General features: G+C 48.0%; 1 protein-coding gene and 1 non-coding gene across 3 annotated transcripts; both read left to right on the top strand.

The window, feature by feature from the left end:
* The first annotated feature begins 11,818 nt into the window (after positions 1-11,818).
* LOC140395247 (elongation factor 2) lies at positions 11,819-24,223 on the top strand. 2 transcript variants are annotated; one of them, XM_072482803.1, is made up of 15 exons: positions 11,819-11,974; positions 13,097-13,311; positions 13,886-14,067; positions 14,658-14,869; positions 15,631-15,809; positions 17,300-17,405; positions 17,663-17,776; positions 18,111-18,249; positions 19,063-19,258; positions 21,307-21,565; positions 21,665-21,772; positions 21,860-22,213; positions 22,407-22,589; positions 23,389-23,521; positions 23,847-24,223. In XM_072482803.1, exons 1-15 carry the CDS (start codon positions 11,972-11,974, stop codon positions 24,038-24,040), a joined length of 2,577 nt encoding a protein of 858 aa, XP_072338904.1. In that variant the 5' UTR covers positions 11,819-11,971; the 3' UTR covers positions 24,041-24,223. The 2 variants fall into 2 exon arrangements, with proteins under 2 accessions (XP_072338904.1, XP_072338905.1); XM_072482804.1 differs by lacking the exon at positions 11,819-11,974 and adding an exon at positions 12,696-12,713.
* Positions 17,455-17,526, top strand: LOC140395815 (small nucleolar RNA SNORD37). Its single transcript, XR_011936326.1, has one exon. It is a non-coding gene; the product is annotated as a small nucleolar RNA SNORD37 (small nucleolar RNA).
* Positions 24,224-24,836: the final 613 nt, after the last annotated feature.

The raw sequence follows: 24,836 nt of genomic DNA, 5'->3' as shown, positions 1-24,836 counted from the left end.
AGCCAACAGGCGACTCGCCTTTTCCCCATATTCATACCTCCTCCCCTGTGCCTTCCTCCACAGTACCTCCGCCTTTCTGGTGGTCAGAAGGTCAAATTCCGTCTGGAGTCGTCTCCTCTCCCTGTACAATTCCTCCTCCGGGGTCTCTGCAAATTCCCTATCCACCCTTAAAATCTCCCCCAGTAATCTTTCCCTTTCCTTGGCCTCTGTTTTCCTTTTGTGGGCCCCAATGGAGATCAGCTCTCCTCTGACCACCGCTTTTAGTGCTTCCCATACCACTCCCACAGGGACCTCGCCGTCGTCATTGACCTCCAGGTATCTCTCAATACACCCCCGCACTCTTGCACACACTCCCTCATCCGCCATCAGTCCCACATCTAATCGCCAGAGTGTTCTCTGCTCCCTTTCCTCTCCTAATTCCAGGTCCACCCAATGTGGGGCATGATCCGAAACCGCTATGGCTGAGTACTCAGCTTCTTCCACCCTAGAGATCAACGACCTTCCCAAAACAAAAAAATCTATCCGGGAGTACACTTTATGGACATGGGAGAAGAAGGAATACTCCCTAGCCCTAGGTCTAAGAAATCGCCATGGATCCACTCCCCCCATTTGGTCCATAAACCCCTTAAGTACCTTGGCCGCTGCCGGCCTTCTTCCGGTCCTTGAGCTGGATCTATCTAGCCCCGGGTCCAGCACCGTATTAAAGTCCCCTCCTAAAATCAAGTTTCCTACCTCCAGGTCCGGTATACGCCCCAGCATCCGTCTCATAAATCCCGCATCGTCCCAGTTTGGGGCATACACGTTAACCAACACGACCTCCATTCCCTCCAGCCTGCCACTCACCATTACATATCTACCTCCGCTATCTGCTACGATGTTCTTTGCTTCAAATGCGACCTGTTTCCCCACCAAAATGGCCACCCCTCTATTCTTTGCGTCCAGTCCTGAGTGGAACACCTGTCCCACCCATCCTTTCCTTAGCCTAACTTGGTCCGCCACCTTTAGGTGCGTCTCTTGGAGCATAACCACGTCTGCCCTTAGCCCTTTCAAATGCGCGAGCACTCGGGCCCTTTTTATCGGTCCGTTCAGGCCTCTCACGTTCCACGTGATCAGCCTCACTAGGGGGCTACCTGCCCCCCTCCCGTGTCGACTAGCCATTACCTTCTCTAGGCCAGTCCCATATCCCGCCTCCGCGCTCCCGCTCGCTCCCCCAGCGTCGCACACCATCCCCGCCCACCCACTCTTTAGCCATTTCCTTTAGGATTTCCGCAGCAGCAACCCAGTTGTCCCCCCCCCCCTTCTCCCTCCCTCCTCCCCTCCCCGCTAGATCTCTTTCTAGCTTGATTGCTCCCCCCATATTACTTCCGTAAGTCAGCTGACTTCAACTGACCCCGGCTACTCCTGCTCACTCCTCGACCCCCCCCATGTGGGGAACTCCCATCCGCCTTGCGCCTGTCTTCCCGCCTTATTCTTTCTGGTGCGGGAACATCCCTTTACCTGACCCGCCTCTTATGGCGCAGCTCCCTTTCCCCTCCCCCTCCCCTTCCCCATTCTCCAACTATGTCCCGTCTTTCCCCCCTCACCGGCGCCCACATTTTCCCAATGTCTCCCCCCTTCCCTGTTTACTTCTCAATTAACTTCCACCGTAACATTAACAATAACATTTCCTGCAGCATCAGTCCCTCAGTTCCGATCCAATTTCTCTTCTTTGATGAAGGTCCATGCTTCCTCCGCCGTCTCGAAATAATGGTGTCTCTCCTGATACGTGACCCATAGTCTTGCCGGCTGCAGCATCCCGAACTTCACCTTCCTTTTATGCAACACCTCTTTGGCTCGGTTGAAGCTCGCCCTCCTTCTCGCCACCTCCGCACTCCAATCCTGGTATACCCGTACCACTGCATTCTCCCATCTGCTACTCCGCACCTTTTTAGCCCATCTCAGGACCTCTTCTCTATCCTTAAGGCGGTAAAATCGCACGATTATCGCCCTGGGTGGTTCTCCCGCTTTTGGTCTTCTCGTCGGAATCCGATTTGCCCACTCCACCTCCAAGGGGCCCGTAGGGGCCTCAGCACCCATCAGTGAGCTCAGCATCGTACTTGCGTACGCTCCACAGTCCACTCCTTCCACACCCTCAGGGAGACCCAGTATCCGAAGGTTCTTCCTTCGCGCTCCATTTTCTAGGGCTTCGATCCTTTCAGTACACTTTTTATGAAGTGCCTCGTGCGTCTGTGTCTTAACCGCCAGGCCCAGGATCTCGTCCTCAATATCTGTCACCTTCTGCTCCACCACACGGAGCTCTGTCTCCTGGGTCTTTAATGTCTCCTTGAGCCCCTCAATTGCCTGTAGCAACGGGGTCAGCACCTCCCTCTTCAGCAGCTCCACGCACCGTCTCACAATTTCATGCTCAGGCCCCCATGTCGCCTGCGCTTTCTCCGCCGCCATCTTGCACTTCTCTCTTTCTGACCCTTTGGTCGACGATTCCTCGCGCTGCAGCCGCCGCCGCCGGTTTTTTCCTCCTTCGTTTGGGGGGGACTCCCTTCTCACACGCCCCACACCGGGTTGCGTCGTCGAAAAATTCCCCGTTGAGGCTCTTAAAAGAGCCCGAAGGTCCGTCGGAGCTGGAGCCGCCGAAGCGTGCGGCTAGCTAGGCATCACCGCAACCGGAAGTCCCTTCAGTGGCCTTGATGAGGTCTTTTCACAGTTGTTCCCTCTGCTGCTAGAATTCACCTTTGATACAGGCCCTCAGGTCAGCTTGCAGCTTTAAGCTTGCCCTTCCCCCGCCTGCATGCTGGAAGAGGCCCTGTTTATCCTGTAGTTGCAGCCAAATCTTTCACTGTTTCTGCGTGTGTCTGGCAACCAAGAGACATACCCTTCCTGGGGGACACTGTCGGGGGAATATTGCCGCCTTCTTCCCACACCGGGAAATGTCAAACAAATGCCGTGGGGGCCCTGTAAAAGAGCCCAAAAGTCCGTTCCAAGCAGGAGCTGCCGAATATGCGACCTAGCTCTGCATAGCCGCACCCGGAAGTCTCTTGTAGACACAGTTGACACCTACAGTAGACTCTAGTAACACTGAATTGCTATTGTAGACCTGAAATTTGCAATGTTTGTCCGTGATTGCGCAATACTGCAGGGCAATGGATTATATCACGTGATGGCAATGCACTTAGCGGGATCTGAATTTACACACTTCTTGGCCCTGCCAATGACCGTCAGGGCTCTGGAACTAGTACATTTGAAGCAGCTTCTAATTTGCACTGGGACCATCCATTGGTTTGAGGGATGGTTAGCTGCAAGGACCCTGAATTATCCATGCCGAATACTGATCACACCATTTTGGATAGGCTAATGTGCACCACTGCAGTCAGCAGAGTTACTTGCAAATGATAACTCAAGAACAGCCCATTACCTTCAATGTTCACTCATCACAATTAATAAGAAACGACTAAGGATTTTAGCAAATATTTGAATATATTAATGACTTTTTTATAGGAGGATGAAGGATCTGGAACTAATTGGTCATGGTGATTTCTGATATCTTCTGGCCATTTGGAAATCGGTGAGATCCACTTCAGCAGTGAGGCATTTGACTATTCATGTTATATGTACGGAAGCAAATGAGGCAGTAACAAAATGATGGAAGAATTGGATTGAAGTCATCCAATTTATTTAGCGTTAATTCCTGTTTGAGGACGGTCTTTGCCAAGTTCTAATATAGGACTGCTCACTCTCTTGCTTCATTGTTTCTGTGCTCTGCGTTTATAGCAAGTCTGCACACGTCAGTTATAGAGTCACAAAGCACAGAATGAGGCTATATGGTCCATTGAATCCATGCTGGCGCCCTGTAGAGGAAACTAGTCCGTCCCATACCAAACCACACCCCACCCACCCCATCGGTCCCCTTCTCCCTGCAAGTTTATTTCTCTTAAACGCCTGTCTCATTTCTTTTTGAAATCATCTTTGCTTTTATCACCCTGTGGGTCCCATATCTTGACCGCTCGCTGTGGGGGGGAAAAAGTTCTTCCTCACATCCTCTCTGAACCTCTTAACAATAACCTTAAATCTATGTGCCTAAGTCCTTGCACCACCAGCTAATGAAATGAAAATCGCTTATTGTCACAAGTAGGCTTCAAATGAAGTTACTGTGAAAAGCCCCTAGTCGCCACATTCCGGCGTCTGTTCGGGGAGGCCGGTACGGGAATTGAACCGTGCTGCTGGCCTGCCTTGGTCTGCTTTAAAAGCCAGCTCTTTAGCCCTGTGCTAAACCAATGGAGACAGTTTTACATTGTCTACCTGATCAGAACCGGTCATAATCTTGTACACCTGTATCAATTCTCCCCTCAACCATAATTCCTCTACGCATCTCCAACCTAACCTTGTGAGTAAGTTCCCACAACTTTGGAACTATTCTGGTAAATCTCTCAGCCTCTCTGCACCCTCTCAAGGATCCTTGCATCCTTTCTAACTGGTGACCAGAACTGGATGCAATACTCTCATTCGGGCCTAACTAGAGGTTTATAAAGGTTCAACAAACTTCCCTGCTTTTGTACTCAATACCTCTATTTGTGCAGTCAAAGATCCCATATGCTTTGGGAGCTACTCTCTCAATATGACCTGCCAACTTCAAAGATCTGCACGTTAACCGCCAGGTTCTTCTGTCCCTACACGCTTTTTAGACCTATGCCATTAAGTCTCCCTATCCCTTATGCCAAAGTGCATCGCCTCACACTTCTTTGTATTAAATTCCACCTGCCACTTGTCTACCCTTTCTGCTAGCCTATCAGGGTCCTGTTATAGTCAATCAGAATCATCTTCACTGTTTTCCAGGCCTCCAAGTTTGGTATGATTGTAAAATATTGAAATTGTATTGTGTTGTAATATGCAAGTTATTCACATATTTCAAGAAAGCAGTCAGAAACATCTTGTATGACCATGGCATGCTTTCCTTCCTTGCCTTTGAGATTCCTCTCCTATTCTTTATCTATGTGCTACCTTCTGTGATGTCATGTGCCTTAGTGTGGTACATAATGAATCAAAAAATGTGTTCCTGTGGGAAAGATGACAGGCTAATTTGGTGTGTAGCAGGTGCAGTGTTGAGTGAAATGTGTTAGGAGGCATCAGAAAGCAAGCAATAATTTGCACGGTTTCCAGAGGGTTGGTGTTTGAACCCTGATCTACAAATAATTTGGTGAATTATTGGATTAGGTGTTTGAGAACAAGACCAAATTGGATGGACTACCTCACAATGTAACTACTGTAATTGAAAGGAATCCAATAGGTCAAGTAAGTGGGCAGAGGGAAACCAGAAATGTTTTCTAACATAGCAGGATAGATTGATAGGTTACATCCGTTTAGAGACTTAACTCTTGAAGAGGATTTGGAGCATTTAATAAAGATTTTTAATTACAGGAATATAGATAAATTGCATCATGGAAAATTCTGATGATCATAACATTTCAGATTTGAGATTTTGTTTAAAATTAAGAAAATAATAAAAGAGTGATAGAAAGCTGGAATTGATTATCAATGAGGTGATGGAACACAAAATAAGGTTCTGGTATGATGGGCCAAAACCCAGGTATCAGATATATGTGATGGGATGTTTCAGATGGGTAAGCAGTGGCCCAGGTAAAGACATTACTATGGGTGGGATTCTTTGGCTGTGCCTGGCCGGCGACCAGAAATTCCTGCCCAAGGTCAGCGGCCCTTTACATGGTCCCCATGCAACCTTGCGGTGGGCTCGGCTGAAAAATCCAGCCCCATGTCTTTATTATTGTGTATATAATTACCTCTCAGTCACCATGCTTGCTCCACAACTATCACAATGCTTCCCATACCAGCCTCCCCGAACAAGTGCCGGAATGTGGCAACTAGGGGCTTTTCACAGTAACTTCATTTGAAGCCTACTTGTGACAATAAGCGATTTTCATTTCATTTCATTTCAACTGCCTTTGTTTTCGTAATCTATTTACGGGGTGTTTCACTGGCTTGGCCAACATTTATTGCAGATCCCTAATTGCCTGTGAGAAGGTGGCGGTGAGCTGCCCTCTTGATCCATTGCAGTCCAGAGAGGTTCTGGGGGGAGCACCAGAATGTTAACACAATGACTGTGAAGGAACGGTGATCTAGTTCCAAATCAGGATCGTATGTGACCTGGAATGCAGTGCTAACCGCTGTGCTGTGTCAAATTTCTCCAGTCACTCTGCAATCCTCTGTGCACCCATCCTTCTACAGACACCAAGATAAAAGCAAATTACTGCAGATGCTGGAATCTGAAACAAAAACAGAAAATGCAGGACAATTTCATCTGGGCCGTCGGCTCCATTCTCTCTTCACAGGTGCTAACATTTTGAGCCTGGATAATTCTTTGTCACAGCAGACAATGGTAGACTCCACAGCCTCCTCTCCTCTGCCCCACGTATACTTACCTCACCCATTCCAATTCTAAAGAAGTCCACTCAAACTCTGCTTCTCTCCCCACAGATGCTGCCAGGCCTGCTGAGTATGTCCAGTAGTTCTTGTTTTTTTTAAAAAACCTCTAGATTTTTGTGGTGTTGGGTGTTCTGACACACAGATGAGCCAACACAGTTGCATATGGTACAACGCTTCTTTATTTAAACTTACTATTTACAGTTTGGTCTTTGCACTCTGCACGTGGGGGGTTCCCTGCTTGTGGTGTTTTAACAGCTCTTTCTTGTTCCCTTCTCCCCAGACCTACTGACCACCAGGTGTCGTGCTCGTGCTTTTTATATGGTTGGTGTTCTTGTCTGTGATTGGTTGTGGTGTTGTGTACTCTGGTTTGCCTGTTAGTGTGTCCATCATGATGTGTGTGTTTGAATATCATGACATCCCCCCTTTTTACAAAGATATGTGCCTACGTGGTGATAAATATGATCGTGTCGTGAGTGCATCTAGGAGTGTGTGTGTGTCGTGTGCAGCATGTGCATATGACGGAACTATGTACATGGGGCGATGTCGGGTGCGTCACATGAGCCAAGTTGTACCATAACATAACATAAATGCGAACGAGAGAAGAAGAAAAAAAACTTGAACAGTTGTCCAGTCAGACGACCTCTGGAACGATAAACAACAACAGGTTATCATGTAAAATTGTGCAACTTGTTAAACATATGAACGGTATTATAAGTCCAGTCTAATGGGCTTGCGACGAGTTCGGGTTGACCGCCTCAAGGGTGGATCAAGAACCGCCGGCTGCTGTGCAGGCCTGGCCATGGGCGGCGACGGAAAGGGCGTGATGTGCGGCAGCTCCACAAAGTCATCCTCGGAAGCCTGTTGAGGATCTGGCGTGAGCGTGCTGTGTGGCTGTGAGCGTGGAAGTCGGCGAAGGGCGCGCCGATTGCGGCGACGCACGGAACCATCCGGCATGCGAACCAGGAACGAGCGGGGAGCCACTTGTCGGAGGACTTCGGCCGGTGCTGACCAGGCACCATACGGTTGATGGACGCGTACTTTGTCTCCGGAGGACAGGGGGGGCAGGTCCGTCGCTCGTGTGTCGTACCGACTTTTCTGGCGATCACGCTGCAGTTGCATGTTCCGAAGAACCGCCTCATGGTCTGTCGTTGGTGCCAGGATGGACGGTACCGTCGTCCTGAGGGAGCGACCCATTAGTAGCTGCGCTGGCGAGAGACCCGTGGATAACGGGGCCGATCGATAGGCCAGCAAGGCAAGGTTAAAGTCCGATCCGGCAGCAGCCGCCTTGCACAGGAGCCGCTTGGCGATGTGGACACCCTTTTCAGCCTTCCCGTTCGATTGTGGATGCAGAGGGCTGGACGTCACATGAGTGAAACCATATGCTGTGGCAAAGGACGACCATTCACGGCTGGCAAAACAAGGTCCATTGTCTGACATGACAGTCCTTGGAATGCCATAGCGAGCAAATGTCTCCTTGCAGGCCCCAATTACTGCAGACGACGTCAGATCATGGAGAGGCATGACTTCCGGGTAGTTTGAGAAGTAGTCTATAATAACAATGTAATCTCTGCCTAGCGCGTGAAATAGGTCAACACCCACCTTCGCCCAGGGGGACGTCACCATCTCGTGTGGTAGAAGTGTTTCCGGAGGTTGCGCCGGCTGAAACCTCTGACAGGTTGTGCAGTTGAGCATCATGTTGGCTATGTCTTCATTAATACCCGGCCAGTATACCGCCTCCCGGGCCCTTCGTCTGCATTTTTCGACGCCCAAGTGGCCTTCGTGTAGTTGATGAAGAATCATCTGGCACACGCTGTGCGGAATAACGATCCTGTGTGATTTCATAAGGACCCCGTCTATGTTGGTGAGATCATCTCGCACATTATAAAACTGGGGGCACTGCCCTTTTAGCCACCCTTCCGTCATGTGGCGCATCACTCGCTGCAGAAGGGGGTCAGTCGCCGTCTCTGCGCGTATGTGGGCCAGACTAGGATCATCAGCTGGCAGATTTGCTGCTGTCAGAGTTACGTGTGCCTCAATTTGACGCACGAACCCCTCCGCATCTGGTGGTGTGCTCACTGCTCGGGAAAGAGTGTCTGCCACGATGAGTTCCTTCCCCGGAGTGTAGATCAGTTCAAAATCGTACCTCCTGAGTTTAAGTAAGATGCGCTGGAGGCGAGGAGTCATGTCGTTCAGGTCTTTGTTAATGATGTTGACCAGGGGGCGGTGGTCAGTTTCGACCGTAAATCGTGGCAGGCCATACACATAGTCGTGGAACTTGTCCAGTCCAGTTAACAAGCCCAGGCATTCTTTTTCGATTTGCGCGTAGCGCTGTTCGGTAGGGGTCATGGCTCGTGAGGCATACGCAACCGGGGCCCATGATGACGTGCTGTCTTTTTGCAGGAGTACCGCTCCAATACCAGATTGGCTGGCGTCTGTTGAGATCTTTGTAGGGCGAGTCGTGTCAAAGAAGGCCAGCACTGGTGCCGTGACCAGTTTGTGCTTGAGCTCCTCCCATTCCCGCTGATGCGATTGGTGCCAGTTGAATTCTGTCGATTTTTTTACAAGATGGCGCATATTTGTTGTATGAGAAGCCAGGTTGGGAATGAACTTCCCAAGGAAGTTGACCATGCCCAGGAATCTTAAGACAGCCTTCTTGTCAGCCGGTCGTGGCATGGCTGTGATGGCGCTAACCTTGTCTGCATCGGGACGGACCCCTGACCTTGAGATGTGGTCCCCGAGGAATTTCAGCTCCGTCTGGCCGAAGGCACACTTCGCACGGTTGAGACGCAGGCCATTTTGTCGTATGCGGGTAAAGACACGTCGTAGACGATGCATGTGTTCCTGCGGAGTGGTGGACCAAATGATGATATCGTCCACATATACACGTACCCCTTCGATGCCTTCCATCATCTGCTCCATAATGCGGTGGAATACTTCAGATGCCGAAATGATGCCGAATGGCATCCGGTTGTAGCAGAATCTGCCAAAAGGGGTGTTGAATGTGCATAGTCTTCGGCTGGCCGGGTCCAGTTGGATCTGCCAGAATCCTTTGGACGCATCCAATTTAGTGAATATTTTGGCTCGCGCCATCTCGCTGGTGAGGTCTTCTCGTTTCGGGATGGGATAGTGTTCCCGCATGATATTGTTATTCAGATCTTTTGGATCTATACATATACGGAGCTCGCCAGAGGGCTTCTTTACACAGACCATGGAGCTGACCCATGGCGTGGGCTCCGTGACCCTGGATAGGACCCCTTGGTCCTGAAGAATCTGCAGTTGTGCCTTGAGGCGGTCTTTGAGTGGCGCAGGAACCCTGCGAGGTGCGTGAACGACAGGGATGGCGTCCGGTCTGAGTCGAATCTTGTACGTGTATGGCAATGTCCCCATGCCTTCAAAAACCTCCTGGTTGTGAGCAAGGAGGGAATGGAGATTTGCGTGGAACTCAGCATCCGGGAAGTCGGATGTCTCATCTGGAGAGAGAGACATAATGCGCTGTACCAGGTGAAGGACCTTACACGCCTGTGCGCCGAGTAACGAGTCCTTTGATGAGCCGACAACTTCGAAGGGGAGTGTGGCCGTGTACCTCTTGTGAGTCACCTGTAGCTGACAAGATCCTATGGACGGGATGACGTTCCCGTTATAGTCAACCATCTTGAGCCGGGATGGCGTGATGGGTGGTTTGACCTTCATGGCCTGGACTGCAGAGTAAGCAATCAGGTTGGCGGATGCGCCGGTGTCCAGACGGAAGGCGACGCGAGATCGGTTGACCGTCAGGGTGGCACACCACTCATCGGCTGGATTGATGGCATTGACCTTGTTGACATCAATGACGGAAACTCGGAAGGCATCCTGGTCATCTGCATCACTTAACTGGAAGTCTTGATGCGTGGGCTGGACGGTCCTGACTCGTCTGCGAGGTTGTCGAGGATGCGCCGGATCCATGGGTTGAGCCGAACGACAGTGGGCTGCGTAGTGGCCCATCGTGGCACATCTGTGGCACTGTCGGTTTTTTGCAGGACATTGCCCTTTTAAATGTAGAGCTCCACAATTGCCGCACGTCATGACGTCACGGCGTTCGTTGCGCCACTGCGCATGCGCAGTGCGATCTTGCGGTGGGCGTGCCTGCGCAGTGCGTCCCTCGTTGTGGCCGTTATTTTTGGCGCGCACCTGCGCGGGAGACCGCGAAAAGCGCGGGAAGCGGCCGCTGTCGTCCGGGCCGTGGGTCGGGAAGTAATCGACGGCCTGGATGCGTTCGACGTCGTGGGCGGCCTGGCTTGCCGATTCGACGGCTGGGGACCCCCTCCGTGCCAACTCGGACGCCTGAAATCGGGCAAAACGGCAGGTAGCATTTTCGTGGAGGACACAGGCTTCCACAGCAGACGCTAAGGTGAGGCTTTTCATTTTAAGAAGCTGCTGGCGTAGGCCACTAGAGGCAACGCCAAAAACAATCTGGTCCCTGATCATGGACTCTGTGGTGGTGCCGTAACCGCAGGATTGCGCTAGAATCCGGAGGTGCGTCAAAAAGGGTTGAAAAAGCTCCTCCTTACCTTGCAGGCGTTGCTGAAAGAGGTATCTTTCAAAACTTTCATTTACTTCAACTTGAAAGTGCTGGTCCAGTTTGAGGATGACCGTGTCATATTTGGCTTGGTTTTCGCCTTCTTCAAACACCAGTGAGTTGAAAACGTCGGTTGCGTGCGGACCTGCGTAGAAGAGGAGCATTGCAATCTTCGAGTCATCCGAGACATTCTGTTTTTCGGTGGCACGGATGTACAGGTCAAATCGCTGCCTGTAGAGCTTCCAGTTGGTACCTAGGTTCCCCGTGACTTGCATCGGCTGCGGTTTGCCGGTGTGGTCCATGTCCAGAATGGCAGGTTAGTAGGCAGGTATCGATCCACTCCTGTACCATGTGGTGTTGGGTGTTCTGACACACAGATGAGCCAACACAGTTGCATATGGTACAACGCTTCTTTATTTAAACTTACTATTTACAGTTTGGTCTTTGCACTCTGCACGTGGGGGGTTCCCTGCTTGTGGTGTTTTAACAGCTCTTTCTTGTTCCCTTCTCCCCAGACCTACTGACCACCAGGTGTCGTGCTCGTGCTTTTTATATGGTTGGTGTTCTTGTCTGTGATTGGTTGTGGTGTTGTGTACTCTGGTTTGCCTGTTAGTGTGTCCATCATGATGTGTGTGTTTGAATATCATGACAATTTTCAGCAGCCCCGGTATCACAACAGTGAAGTTCTAGGCGTGGAAACAGGATCTGTGTCCCCTCTGAAAAGGGGTGGTTGAATACACTGGTGCTCACAATTAACAGCCCTGTCCTCCCTTGCTTGGCGGAGGGTTGCAGTTTGCTCTCCCCGCCTGAAGTGGGCGACGTGTCCGGGAGGACCGGGCCTACGGCGGCGGTACCACGTGACGCGGCTGCGGGCTGGTAAAAGGCCGGAAGTCGCTGGAGCCGGTCCTTTCCTCATCCGCCCGTCCTGTGAGGCGGATAGAAGCCGGAGCCACAGCGTCAAACAATCCACCGCAATCCGGCAAAATGGTGAGTCGCCGGCGGCTTCTCGACAGCGGGGCGCGTGCCGGGAGCCTTGGGCTAAATGTTCAGCGTGATATTGAGAGCGGATGCCTTGTTGGTGGCGCCGATATTTCTCTTACCGCCCCCCCCCCCCCCCGATGATGCCGGGCTCGGTGACAATGGAGGGTTGTGGGCCTTCCCGCCCGACACCGAGTGGCCTGCCGCTGATGCGCAATCGGTTTGGCGTGGGGGAGGGGGTTGTTTGTGCCGCTGATTGCGCTGGAGTGGGGTGGGGGGGAGAGAGAGGCGGGCCTATGTTCGGGGGGGGGGGGGGGGGCGCACAGACCATGTTCAAGACGGGGGTTCTCCCCGTTTCCGGCCCCGCTGGGCGCGGGGGGGCGCTGAACGGTCCCTTTGCCACGTGGGGCCCGATGTCCGGTTGCCGCATTCCCGGGGGTCAATCACGCAGCATTTTGTCCTTGTGACGCCGAGCGGCTGTCAACCCGGGGGGAGGGGGGGGGGCTGGAGGGTTGAGTAACGCGGGGACGTGGCTCCCTCCACCCCCTCCCGGCCTGTTTCCTCCGCATTGTTTGGCAGCGGCACAGTCTGACTGACTCATCCTGGCCCCTGGCGAACGATTGCGGGCACGGTGCGGTTAACGTGATCGGATTTCCAAGAGCCGTTTTGTGGTTTTTATAAGCGTCAGATCGACCTCGGATGTAGCGTATTGATCCGCAGCCTCTGATTTTTTTTAAGGACAATCATGGTACGTTTGAGTTTGCCCATGGGGAAGGGATTGCTCCAGACTGCCGGTTTATTTTTTTTCTCCCCCAATGCGGCGTTGGGTTGAGCAATTACGAATAAACGCCGGTTCTGCGCTCCTTGTACGATAATGCCGTATCGCAGATATCCAGTGCGGGTGGGGGCACACGAACATAATACATTAGGAATATTGGACTGGACCTTTTGTAGGACGAAATAGAACCGGGAAAACATGGCAAGCGTCATTGTTGGCTTGAAGGCACATATGATGCAATCACTTCACCAAATTTGTTGTGTACATAACTTTGCCGATCTCTTTGACGAGCTGTCGTTGCTGATCCCGTCATTGGTGCGTCCACCTGAGACTCACTTTCTCTTTTTTTTCAGGTGAACTTCACGGTAGACCAGATCCGTGCCATCATGGACAAAAAGTCCAACATCCGTAACATGTCTGTGATTGCGCATGTTGACCATGGCAAGTCCACTCTCACTGATTCTCTAGTGTCAAAGGCTGGGATCATTGCCTCTTCACGTGCTGGTGAAACTAGGTTCACTGACACTCGCAAGGATGAACAAGAAAGATGCATCACCATTAAGTCTACGTGAGTGTTTTTGGACTTGGATTTTCTTTCCCTGTGTTTAGAAAGCTGTGCTATATGTCTAGTCGACAATTAAATCCATCCTGAGTGGCATCGCAGTTGCCTGCCGGAGAATCTGGGCACAGAGCATAACTCTAACCTGGCCATGACCTTGCTGCTCCATGTGTACATTATTTTTCTGTGTTTATCCGTGGGCGGGGGCAAGGTGGGACTGTTTAGCACTGCTGCCTTACAGCGCCTGGGGGCCTGGCCTTGGGTGATGGCCTGTGTTGTGCTGCACGTTCTCCCTGTGTCTGTTGGGTTTCCTCCCACAGTCCATAGATGTGCAGGTTGGGTGGGGTTATAGGGATAGTGTGGGGAGTGGGCTATGGTGGGGTGTTTTTTCCAGAGCATTGGCACACACCCAATGGGCCCAGTGGCCTCCTGCACTGTAGGGATTCTGTCTGTCTTGTTAAGTCTAGAGTGCTAATTTTAATATAACTGGATAGTGCAGCGTAGTTACTGCTGTTAAATCCTTGGTGTTAGTCCTCTGTATTAAGGGCCAATATTGCAATTTGTCTTGTTTTTATGTGTGCAGTGCCATATCCCTGTTTTATGAGCTCCAGGAACAAGATTTAGCTTTCATCAAGCAGAGCAAAGATGGCAGTGGATTTCTCATCAACTTGATTGACTCACCCGGGCATGTTGATTTCTCCTCTGAAGTAACAGCCGCTCTTCGTGTAACCGATGGTGCTCTCGTCGTGGTAGACTGTGTCTCTGGTAAGTGTCACAAGCATGGCGGTAGCCACCATTGAGCACTATACCAAAAAGTAAATCGGCAAGTAAGTGGGTTTTAAAACTGGATTTTTTTCCAGTGATTTTAGTCACTGATTTTCTTTGGCCCAGAACTTAGCCACTGATCTCCAGCTTCTACTGAAGTTCTTGGAGTAACTGGATTCTGCTTAGAAACGCTGGAACCAGTAGATGAATTTGAGAATTGCAACTAATCCCAACTGGTCCAACCTCTTCACATAATATGCATGTTCTCCAAGTGTCTGCGTGGGTTTTCTCCCACAGTCCGAAGATATGCGGGTTAGGTGAATTGGTTACGCTAAATTGTCCCGTAGTGCCCAACGGTTAGGTGGGGTTGCTCGGTTACGGGGATAGGGTGGAGGTGTGGACTTGGGTAGGGTGCTCTTCCAGGGGCCAGTGTAGACTCGATGGACCAAATGGCCTGCGCTGTAAATTCGATGATGCTATGACAGTCCGTTCATATCTAGGTAAACTGATGATTAATGGCCTTGTAGGTGGAATTGAGTTTGGTTCTAAATTGAACCTGTGCCTAAAGTGGAATTGTTCGCTCAATCTAGGGGTGTGTGTGCAAACTGAAACTGTGCTGCGTCAGGCCATTGCTGAACGTATCAGGCCTGTGCTGATGATGAACAAAATGGACCGTGCCTTGCTTGAGCTGCAGCTTGTTCCCGAGGAACTCTACCAGACCTTCCAGCGCATTGTGGAAAATGTCAATGTCATCATCTCTACCTATGGTGAAGATGAGACTGGTCCAATGGGAAACATCATGGTAAGAGTGGAATTCGTGCCGAGATTTTATTCCTTTAGTGATGTATATGCTCAATACCAATGAATATGAACCAACCCTTATTAAACATCTAGCACTGTAGCAGTCCCTTTTTGTCCTGTACTGCCATCAGTTGCAAGTTAGTACACAAACATATTTTTTCTGTGCTCAAGATCTTCGCTTGACTACTGCATAGGAGCAATCGTAGGTCATTTGGCCCTTTGAGTCTGCTCTGCTATTTAACTAGACCACAGCTGATGTTCTACCTCAGTGCCACCTTCCTGCAGTCACTATCCCCATAATCCATTGATGTAGAAATCTTGTCAGCCTCTACCGTAAACATGACGAGATTCCTCACCTGACCTGTCTCCATCCTAAATGGCCTACCTGTTATCCTGAGACTGCACTATGCTCCCAACTCTTTCTCTCTCTCTTCTCTTCCCCCCCCCCCCTCTCTCTTTTTTCCAAATAAGGGGCAACTTTAGCATGGCAGTCTACCTACCCTGCACATCGTTGGGTTTGTGGGGGTGAGCTTCACATGGCATTGGGAGAATGTACAAACTCCACGCGGACAGTGACCCGGGGCCGGGATTGACCCGAGTACTCTGCACCATGCCGCCTCTTTTTTGACCATAATTGAGGGATACTATCTAGAACAAGTGGGGATATCTACAATGGATGACACCTAGGACTTATTGGCATTCATTATGCTGTCTGCCACCAGGCCCACTCTGGTAGCTCTAATCTATCTTTTTCTATTTCAGGTTGATCCGATTTGTGGAACAGTTGGTTTTGGTTCTGGACTCCATGGTTGGGCCTTCACCCTGAAACAGTTTGCAGAGATGTATGTTGCCAAATTTTCTGCGAAGGGTGATGCGGCCCTTAGTGCAGAAGAGCATGCCAAGAAAGTGGAGGATATGATGAAAAAATTATGGGGTGACAGGTGAGCTGTTGACGCCTAGGTTATTTTTGTGTGATGGAACTAGGACACACAACATATTTTTGTTATTCATCCAAGGGACATGGCTAGGCCAGCATTTATTTCCCATCTCTAATTGCTCTTGAGAAGATGGTATTGAGCTGCCTTGTACCAGGTATGGCTCTCCAGCAGGGGAACCTTCCCCCTCATTACCATTGACGCCAGTTTCGATGGGGCTTCTTGATATCACACTGTTAAATGCTGCCTTGATGTCAAGGACAGTCACTCTCCCATTTCGAGTTTAGTTCTTTTTCATGTTTATATGTAGAAAGGCCAGGAGCTAAGTGGCCCTGGCAGAGCCGTTGAGTGTCGGTGAGCAAGTGCTGCTGGGGAGCACTGTGATCCCTTCCATCACTTTACTGACAATCAAGTAAACTGATGGTAATTGGCTGGGTTGAATTTGGCAGGACTCCTAGCTGTTGCGATATCTAGTACCTTCAACCGTTTCTGGATATCGTGTGGAGTGAATCAAATTGGCTGAAGACTGGCATCTTATGCTGGGAGGCGGATCATCCACTGTGCACATTTGACTGAAGATTGTAGCAAATGCTCTTTTTCACTGATGTGCTAGGCTACCCAGCTTGGAGAATGGAGATATTTGGAGCCTCCTTCCACTGTTGTTCAATTGTCCTCTTGTCAATCTTGGCTGGATGTGGCAGCACTGCAGAATCTGTGTCTGTCACTTGCTCCTTACACTGTATGCAAGTAGCTTTTATAGCTTCACCACATTGACACCACACTTTTGGGTATGCATGGTGCTTCTCCTGGCATGCCCTGCACTCTTCAGACAGTTGTTTCAGATCAGCAGCCTTTCATATTTCTCTATAGATGTTACTTGATGATGTTTCCAGCATGCCCTGCTTATTTCAAATTGCAGTCTTGTACTTCATGCCAGCATTTTACAACAGGGGTGCATTAGTTAGTTTAGGCAGGCATTAAACTCGGTTAGACATTGAAGCCCCACATGAACTTGTGTGCACCATCTAGAATTGAAGTGCCATATTGTCAGAGGCTTGTTATCTTTGTGAAATGTAGTTGATCCCATTTATGCAATTTCAAGCACCAGTCCAGCCCAGAAGTTTTCTTCAACCTGTCCCAAATACTGTAAATTGCTGCATGCAAGTCTGCATTCCCATGTAAAATCCCATTGGGATTGCTTTATTACTTTGGTCTTTTTATTCCCATCCAAATCATTTTTAATCGTTAAAATGCTATACCTCTGTGCTGCTTCCTTTTGTATAAAAGACTGGCTCCTCTCTAGTCCAGATCGGTAATGAGCTTCAAAACTGCCAATATGGGGTAGGCAGCGCATTAGAATGGATACACTGGCAGAAATTAGCATTTTTATGTTTACAATTTGAATAATGTGTTCCTTTTGCTTCCCCTAGTGTTCTTTATGGTAGGGCTTCAGAAAACTGGCATCAGGCGCTTCATTGTTTTCCATTCCATTTCAGGTATTTTGATCCTGCTGCTGGTAAATTCAGCAAATCTTTTAACAATGCTGATGGTAAGAAGTTGCCCAGAACCTTTTGTCAACTTATCTTGGATCCAATCTTCAAGGTAAGATGGCAAACTAGCATATGGAAACTAATATGATTTATTTTGAGCTTTACGTGATGACCTGTCTAAAATTTCTTCACTTTGACCTGACTGTTCAGTGATGAAAAATTAATGTCTGAAGCTCAAGAATTTTATTATTAATCTGGAGTCTCCTATTGACTCTTGTGTAAATGCTACCACATTAACCAGTGTTTGGACAGATCTTCATGTGTGCCACTCTTTAGGTAAAGTAATGTTGACGGGGGTTTTCTTCACAGGTCTTCGATGCAATTATGAATTTCAAGAAGGAGGAGACTGATAAATTAATTCAGAAGCTTGACATTAAGCTGGACAATGAAGATAAGTCCAAAGAGGGCAAACCTCTGCTAAAGGTGAGTAGTTCTTAAACTTGTTATAGGGAGCTGGAGAGACCCCAACTGGCATAAACAGCTGAAGCATCTTGGCACTGTTCACTTCAAAATTATACTTTGTTCACACACTTCTCAAGATTAAATAACTTGGCATCTCTCCAATCTAACAGCACTAGTGCACAATATCTTTTCCCTTGCTGCCATATTAGAGTATTATTTGAACACTAGGCTTGGTGATCCAGGTGCCTTTTTCTTAAAATTGACCCCTCCTTTCACTTGTTACAAACGTCACTTTATTGTTCCTGATTCTTAGCTGGTGCTGTGATCTTTGAACGCGTTGTTTTCTTTTGTGCAGGCTGTGATGCGTCGCTGGTTACCTGCTGGAGATGCTCTGTTGCAGATGATCACAATTCATCTCCCATCACCTGTCACTGCTCAGAGGTATCGTTGTGACCTTTTGTACGAGGGGCCCCCTGATGATGAGGCTGCCATGGGTAGGTTAAATATAAATTTTATGAGACCAACTTTCCAGGAGTTGTGAACCACCAAATTTAGTTGAATAAGTTTGTTTCCAATGAAATTGACAAGTGAATTTCATGGACACCTTCAGGATATTGGTGCACCACGTCCTAAGTATTATCTGGCATGGGTTAGCTAGCCCATTCGCTCCCTTCCTTTATTTCTTCCACCATTCTCTCTGCCACCACCCCCTCAATCTGAAGTGGAATTACTGTTGCAACAGAACTCAACTGTGTCCGCTGAGCTGCATCTGGCTCTGTTAAGTTGATATATCCCTTCATGTCTGCTACTCTTGCACATTGTTGTCTTAATCATTTTGCTTCATTACCGTTTGGCTATAGATCAGGTGGTTGCAACAACTCTCCTGGTTGACAGCCTGGGTTCAAGTCCCATTCCAGAATTTACATTCCAGTGCAGTAATGAGGTTGCGCTACAATATCAGGAGGTGTTGACTTTTTTGGACAGCTTTTAAACCAAGGTTGCCTCTGCTAAAACAAGGGAGTTAACCTGGTTCCAAGGCAGCCTGAAAGTCCTGTTTTAATGCAGGGTTTTGTTTCACGTTGTGCCTGCAAATGCCAGGTTCTCATTCTCCCTCGCAACGTCACTGCCTCTTTTCCATTTAAGTACTCCTTGACCTGCCATCTGGCGCAGTATCTCTTTTCATTTGGACATTTGCAATAAGCTAAACTGCCTGAGAGGAATTTCACTTTGTGCGTGGATCTCTTTCTCGAGCTCCTACGAGGTTGGTGTCGAAGATTAACTTGAGCCCTCTTTTTCTTTCTTTTAAGGTATCAAGAACTGTGACGCTAAAGGCCCATTGATGATGTACATCTCTAAGATGGTACCCACAACTGACAAGGGACGGTTCTATGCCTTTGGCCGTGTCTTCTCCGGTGTTGTTTCTACTGGTCTTAAGGTCCGAATCATGGGACCAAACTACACCCCAGGCAAGAAAGAAGACCTTTACCTGAAGCCTATCCAACGGTTGGTATTGTGGGTTATAGATACTCCCATGTTGCTGTGACTATAAAACTCAATTTGAGTTCTTTAATAAGGATTCACCTGTTCATTTATTTAAAAAAAGCTTGTTTCTTTCTTGGAGATGTAGTAATGGTGGCAGTTTTAGAATTTGTCGCAAATGAATTTTATTACAACAGTGTATCAAAACAGCTACAGCACATAAACATTCCAGGAAACATGCTCCAGACTGGCAAACCCTTCCTCCAGATACAAATCACTTGCCTTGACCAGCCCCTCCACCTCCTTTACATGCTATTCTCTCGTGCTCCCCCCGCCCCCCACAAAAGCTCAAACCCATGACTGTCACAGAACGGCGTTAACACCAACATCCCCATCATCCTAAAGACCTCCTCAACTGGTTCCAAATCACTGGACTGCACCACTGGGCTCCCTCTCCCTGAATACTTACTCGGTGCCATTGGCAACACTGCTGTCACATAGCCCTTAAGCTGGACCCCTTGCAGAATTCCTCCTCCATTCTACCCCCTCACCTTCGCCGCCCAATTATAATGAAAGCAAATTCGGCAACCCCAACTCCCCCGGCTCCTTTGTAGCAGGGTCCTCCTAACCGTTGGCACTTTCTCTGCTTGTACAAAGTCCAAAATAATAGTGTCTGGCTTCCAGAAAAAGGGCTTTGGTATAAAGATCGGGAGTATCTGAAAGATAAACAGACATCTCGGCAGAATTTTCCTCTTTACCACTTGGACCCTCCTGCTAAAGTCAGTTGCAATGTATCCCCTAAGATTTCCCCCCCCCCCCTTAAATGGTATCCCCAATAAATTGGCTCGCCGTACCAACCCCTTCTACAATGCCTCATCAAAAGATGTGGTGCCAGGTCCGTCGTGATCACCGTATAAAATTCCGCCGGATACCTTCCCCGACTTTTGTTTTATAAATTTAGAGTGCTCAATTCATTTTTTCAATTTAGTGTGGCCAATCCACCTACCCTGCACATCTTTGGGCTGTGGGGGCAAACCCACACAAACACAGGAAAAATATGCAAACTCCACACGGATTGACCCGTGTATCAGTGACCCAGAGCCTGGATTGAACCTGACTTCATACCCCTAATGCTCTATCCAGCACCTGCCTCAGCCCCAGGGACTCCTCCAGCGCCTGCCTCTCTACTTCCTCCAGCTCGTCCAAAAAATGTCCCTCCTTTCTCTTCCCCAGCCCTGCTCCACCTTGTACAATCCCTGGTAATGTTCCCTAAACGCTTCATTTCATCTTCCTCAGCTCCGAAATCCTCTATTTCCCTGGAAGCAGCCTGCCTCCTCAGCTGGTGCGCTAGCATGCGACTCGTCTTCTCCCCATAGTCATACTGCCTCCCTCTTGCTCTACATAGCTGTCCTACTGCCCTCTCCATTGTCAGCCTATCAGATTGCCCCGCAACGTTTTCCTCCTCACCAATCCCTCCGTTGTAGGCATCCTCTAATACTCCCTATCCACCTCCACTATTTCACTCATTAGACAGTCATATTCCTGCCTCCTTGCCCTATCTGCGTGGGATTTTAGCGCTTCCCAAAAGATGGCCACTGACACATCCCCATTTTGATTCAATGCTACATAATCCTTAATCGTGCCTGCACTTTGTCATAAAAGCCCCCCGTCCGCCAACAACCCCAAATCAAGCCTCCACCTCGGCATCTGCTCCGTCCCAATCTAAGCCGCAGCTCCAACTAGTGGGGCGCATGGTCTGGAATAACTATATCCCTGCGTACACTGTCCCCTCCACCCTGACCCAAATCTCCAGGCTCACCACAAAATAATCAATCCTCAAATACACCTTAGACATGTGACCAAGGAAATACTCCCTTTTGTATTCTCCCCCACAAACCCAAACATGTTCAGGGTAGGTGGATTGGCCAAGCTAAATTGCCCCTTAATTGGGGAAAAAAGAATTGGGTACAAATTTCTTTACAGAAACAACTTTTTGATGGATGATTTGGGGGTTGTTTTGTAACATTTTTTCAGCCCAAATGTATTGTTAAAATATTTATTTTGAATTGCAGAACAATTCTAATGATGGGCCGTTATGTGGAGCCTATTGAAGATGTGCCTTGTGGAAATATCGTGGGACTCGTTGGTGTTGATCAATACCTGGTGAAGACTGGTACCATTACCACATATGACCAAGCTCACAACCTGAGAGTGATGAAATTCAGTGTCAGCCCTGTTGTACGTGTTGCCGTTGAAGCCAAAAACCCAGCTGATCTGCCGAAGTTGGTTGAAGGTCTGAAGCGCCTTGCTAAGTCTGACCCCATGGTGCAGGTAAGTCATTCACGTGTTTGGTGTTAAATTGTCTTGATGGAATTAAAATGAAGTGTTTTTTTTTTAATGCTAAGTTTCTCTTTGTCTCTTTTTCTTTAGTGTATTATTGAGGAATCTGGTGAACACATCATTGCTGGTGCTGGTGAGCTGCATTTGGAAATCTGCCTGAAAGATCTCGAGGAGGACCATGCTTGCATCCCCATTAAGGTAAGGGCCATGGGTTTGCATTGTACCTGTGGTGATATTTTCTTCTGACTTGAACTGACGAGGTTTGTTTTGGTTTTTTTTATCCAGAAATCTGACCCAGTTGTCTCTTATCGTGAGACTGTTGCTGAGAAATCCAATGTAATGTGTTTGTCCAAGTCTCCCAACAAGCACAATAGGCTGTACATGACAGCTCAACCAATGCCCGAGGGCCTGGCGGAAGATATTGATAAGGGTGACGTTGCTGCCCGTCAAGAGCTCAAGCAGCGTGCCAGATATCTTGTAGAAAAGTATGAGTGGGATGTCACAGAAGCTCGTAAGATCTGGTGCTTTGGACCCGATGGTACAGGCCCAAATATGCTGATTGATGTGACTAAGGGAGTCCAGTATCTCAATGAAATAAAGGACAGTGTTGTTGCTGGATTTCAGTGGGCAGCCAAAGAGGTGAGTTTATTTTCTTTTGAGTTTTGTATAATTTTATCATATTGTGCCTGGATTTTTGACTTTGCCTCTCCGCATACAAAGCCTTAAGAAAATGTGTAAACAGGGAGGTACAGTAGGAATTGGAAACTAATTGATCTAACCAGCTGTGAAGCTAGCTTATTTGAAGTATAATGTTTTCCACTTTTTCTTCCAGGGTGCTCTATGCGATGAGAACATGCGTGGAGTGCGATTTGACATTCATGATGTAACCCTGCATGCTGATGCTATCCATCGCGGTGGTGGTCAGATTATCCCCACTGCTAGAAGATGTCTTTATGCCTGTGTGCTGACTGCCCAACCTAGACTCATGGAACCAGTCTATCTGGTTGAGATTCAGGTATTTGGGACTATTTAATATTGTGTTTTGGGAGCATCATGACTCTTGAAATGTGGCTTGCCCGGTTATTAATCAGCACAATTTGCCTGGGGTGGCACTGCCCCCTCATGGCGCAGAGATCCCGGGTCACTGTCCGTGTGGAGTTTGCACATTCTCTCGCTGTCTAGTGGGTAGGTGGATTGGCCATGCTAAATTGCCCCTTAATTGGGAGGAAAAAATTGGGTACTCTGAATTTATTTTTTAAAACTTGCCTAGTTTCAATGATTATATATTCACTATTAGTGATATCTTGTCTCATTTTCGTTTAGCTTGGAAATGGGAGTCGGTGAACGATCCTCCTGACCCAGTTCAATTTCGGGCATTTCCAAATTGAGCTGAAGCCACTGATGTTTCACTGCATGAGGCAGTGACTTACTAGATGGAGGCATTACAATATAACGAGTAATTATTAGTGAGATGTATTTTCTGGTGAATCTCTTTATCGGATAGTCAACCTATTATGTTTCTGAGCAAAGGAGCAGCGCAATGGTGCAGAGCTGTCCATGTGGAATTTGCACATTCTCCCCATGTCTGTTTGGGTCTCACCTCCACAACCCAAAGATGTGCAGGATAAGTGGGTTGGCCATGCTAAATTGTCCCTTGATTGGAAAAAGAAAGAATCGGGCATTTTAAATATAAAAAGTTGGAGCAAAATGGCCATGGATTTGGGTGATTCTCAAGACAGCAGGAATTTATTTGTGTTAATCCAATGTTAACTTTGAACGAGGAGTAATGAATATCATGATTCCTTGAATTACAGTGCCCTGAACAGGTGGTTGGTGGTATCTATGGTGTACTGAATAGGAAACGTGGTCATGTATTTGAGGAATCGCATGTTATGGGCACACCCATGTTTGTTGTCAAGGCCTACCTACCTGTAAATGAATCTTTTGGTAAGTCGTTGGTATCTTTCCTTTCCCCATTCTCTTCCTTGCTTTTGAGTTTTACAATCACTGAACTTTTCATAATTCCTGTCCAGCCATATTGGCTAACGGCAGTTTTGTTCCTGATCAACTGCCAGTCAAGAGCCTATTGACAGTGTTGGAGGTCAGTGAATGGCTTCTTGCATAATGTGAGCTTTTAAGCTAGAAAAATATATAAATTGGTTCCAGTTCAGAAGGTGCTGTTCCTGCTGTGTAGCCTAGATTGCAATTTTTGATTGGTTTAATTTACAATATTACAAGTTAAAGACTGTTATGTTGTGCTTTTTCTTAACAGGCTTCACAGCTGACCTGAGGTCCAATACAGGTGGCCAGGCTTTCCCGCAATGTGTCTTTGACCACTGGCAGGTCCTACCTGGTGATCCTTTTGATTCAGTCAGTCGCCCATTCCAGGTTGTGGCTGAAACCCGTAAACGCAAGGGCCTGAAAGAGGGCATCCCGGCTCTGGATAACTTCCTGGACAAGTTGTAATGTTTGACTACACATCATTGGAAATCTGATCGAGACACCATTGGCTGGCTCCGAACTAATTAGTGAATTTAACATTGCCAGATTAGACATGGTGGTGTATTGTATTGTACCCTTGCAATGAGATTCGCTGCAAAAAGAATGGACATCGTAGTGAGATAAATTAAAGAGAATGTTTACCTCGTATTTGGGTTCTTCTTTATTGCATTGCTGCGTCAAGAACCATCTTGTGCCATGCTAGCTATATACACTTTCATTCATTTTACTTTTAACTTCTTGTCGCCTGGTCTGATATTTATTGCCATTGCCAGTACTTAAAGGTTAGGCATACCGTGCTTTTGAAGTTGGGGTTTTCCAATTCAAGGTTCATTCTGGACTCAACAGTTGTATGGTATGCACAGCAAGTTGTACAGCAGTGGACTTTGCAGAACGTTGGTGAGAATTATCTCCGGTCTGTGGGCTGATGGGAGTTTGTAGCACCTTGGGAAGTGAGTTTTGACTGTCATTAACATTGTGAAAGATGAAAATGCAATAGATTGTATTGGTGGTATGTAAACAATAAACTTTGATATAATTGCAGTTGTCTAGTCGGTTTTGCCTACACCTTTCCTGTCTGCTTAGCCCTGCCTTCCTTCAGATTAGATATTTGAAGTGAACTTTAAAACGTTTAAATATTAGATACCCAGATCATTTTATTACCTCTGTTGTAACAAATTAAGTTTATCTCTGAAATGGATTAGGTACCAGAATTTTCACAAGTTTATGAATTATTTGGGTGAAATTGAGTTGCATCATGCTT

The sequence above is a fragment of the Scyliorhinus torazame genome, chromosome 18, assembly GCF_047496885.1.
Source record: "Scyliorhinus torazame isolate Kashiwa2021f chromosome 18, sScyTor2.1, whole genome shotgun sequence".
Lineage (NCBI taxonomy): Eukaryota > Metazoa > Chordata > Chondrichthyes > Carcharhiniformes > Scyliorhinidae > Scyliorhinus > Scyliorhinus torazame.
This window is presented reverse-complemented; position numbering and strand designations above follow the sequence as displayed.

Excerpts from the sequence above, each read along its gene's own strand:
- LOC140395247 (XM_072482803.1), top strand. Across the intron at positions 13,312-13,885 it reads TGCATCACCATTAAGTCTAC|TGCCATATCCCTGTTTTATG; the intron begins GTGAGTGTTTTT and ends TTATGTGTGCAG. Across the intron at positions 17,406-17,662 it reads TCTTGGATCCAATCTTCAAG|GTCTTCGATGCAATTATGAA; the intron begins GTAAGATGGCAA and ends TTTTCTTCACAG.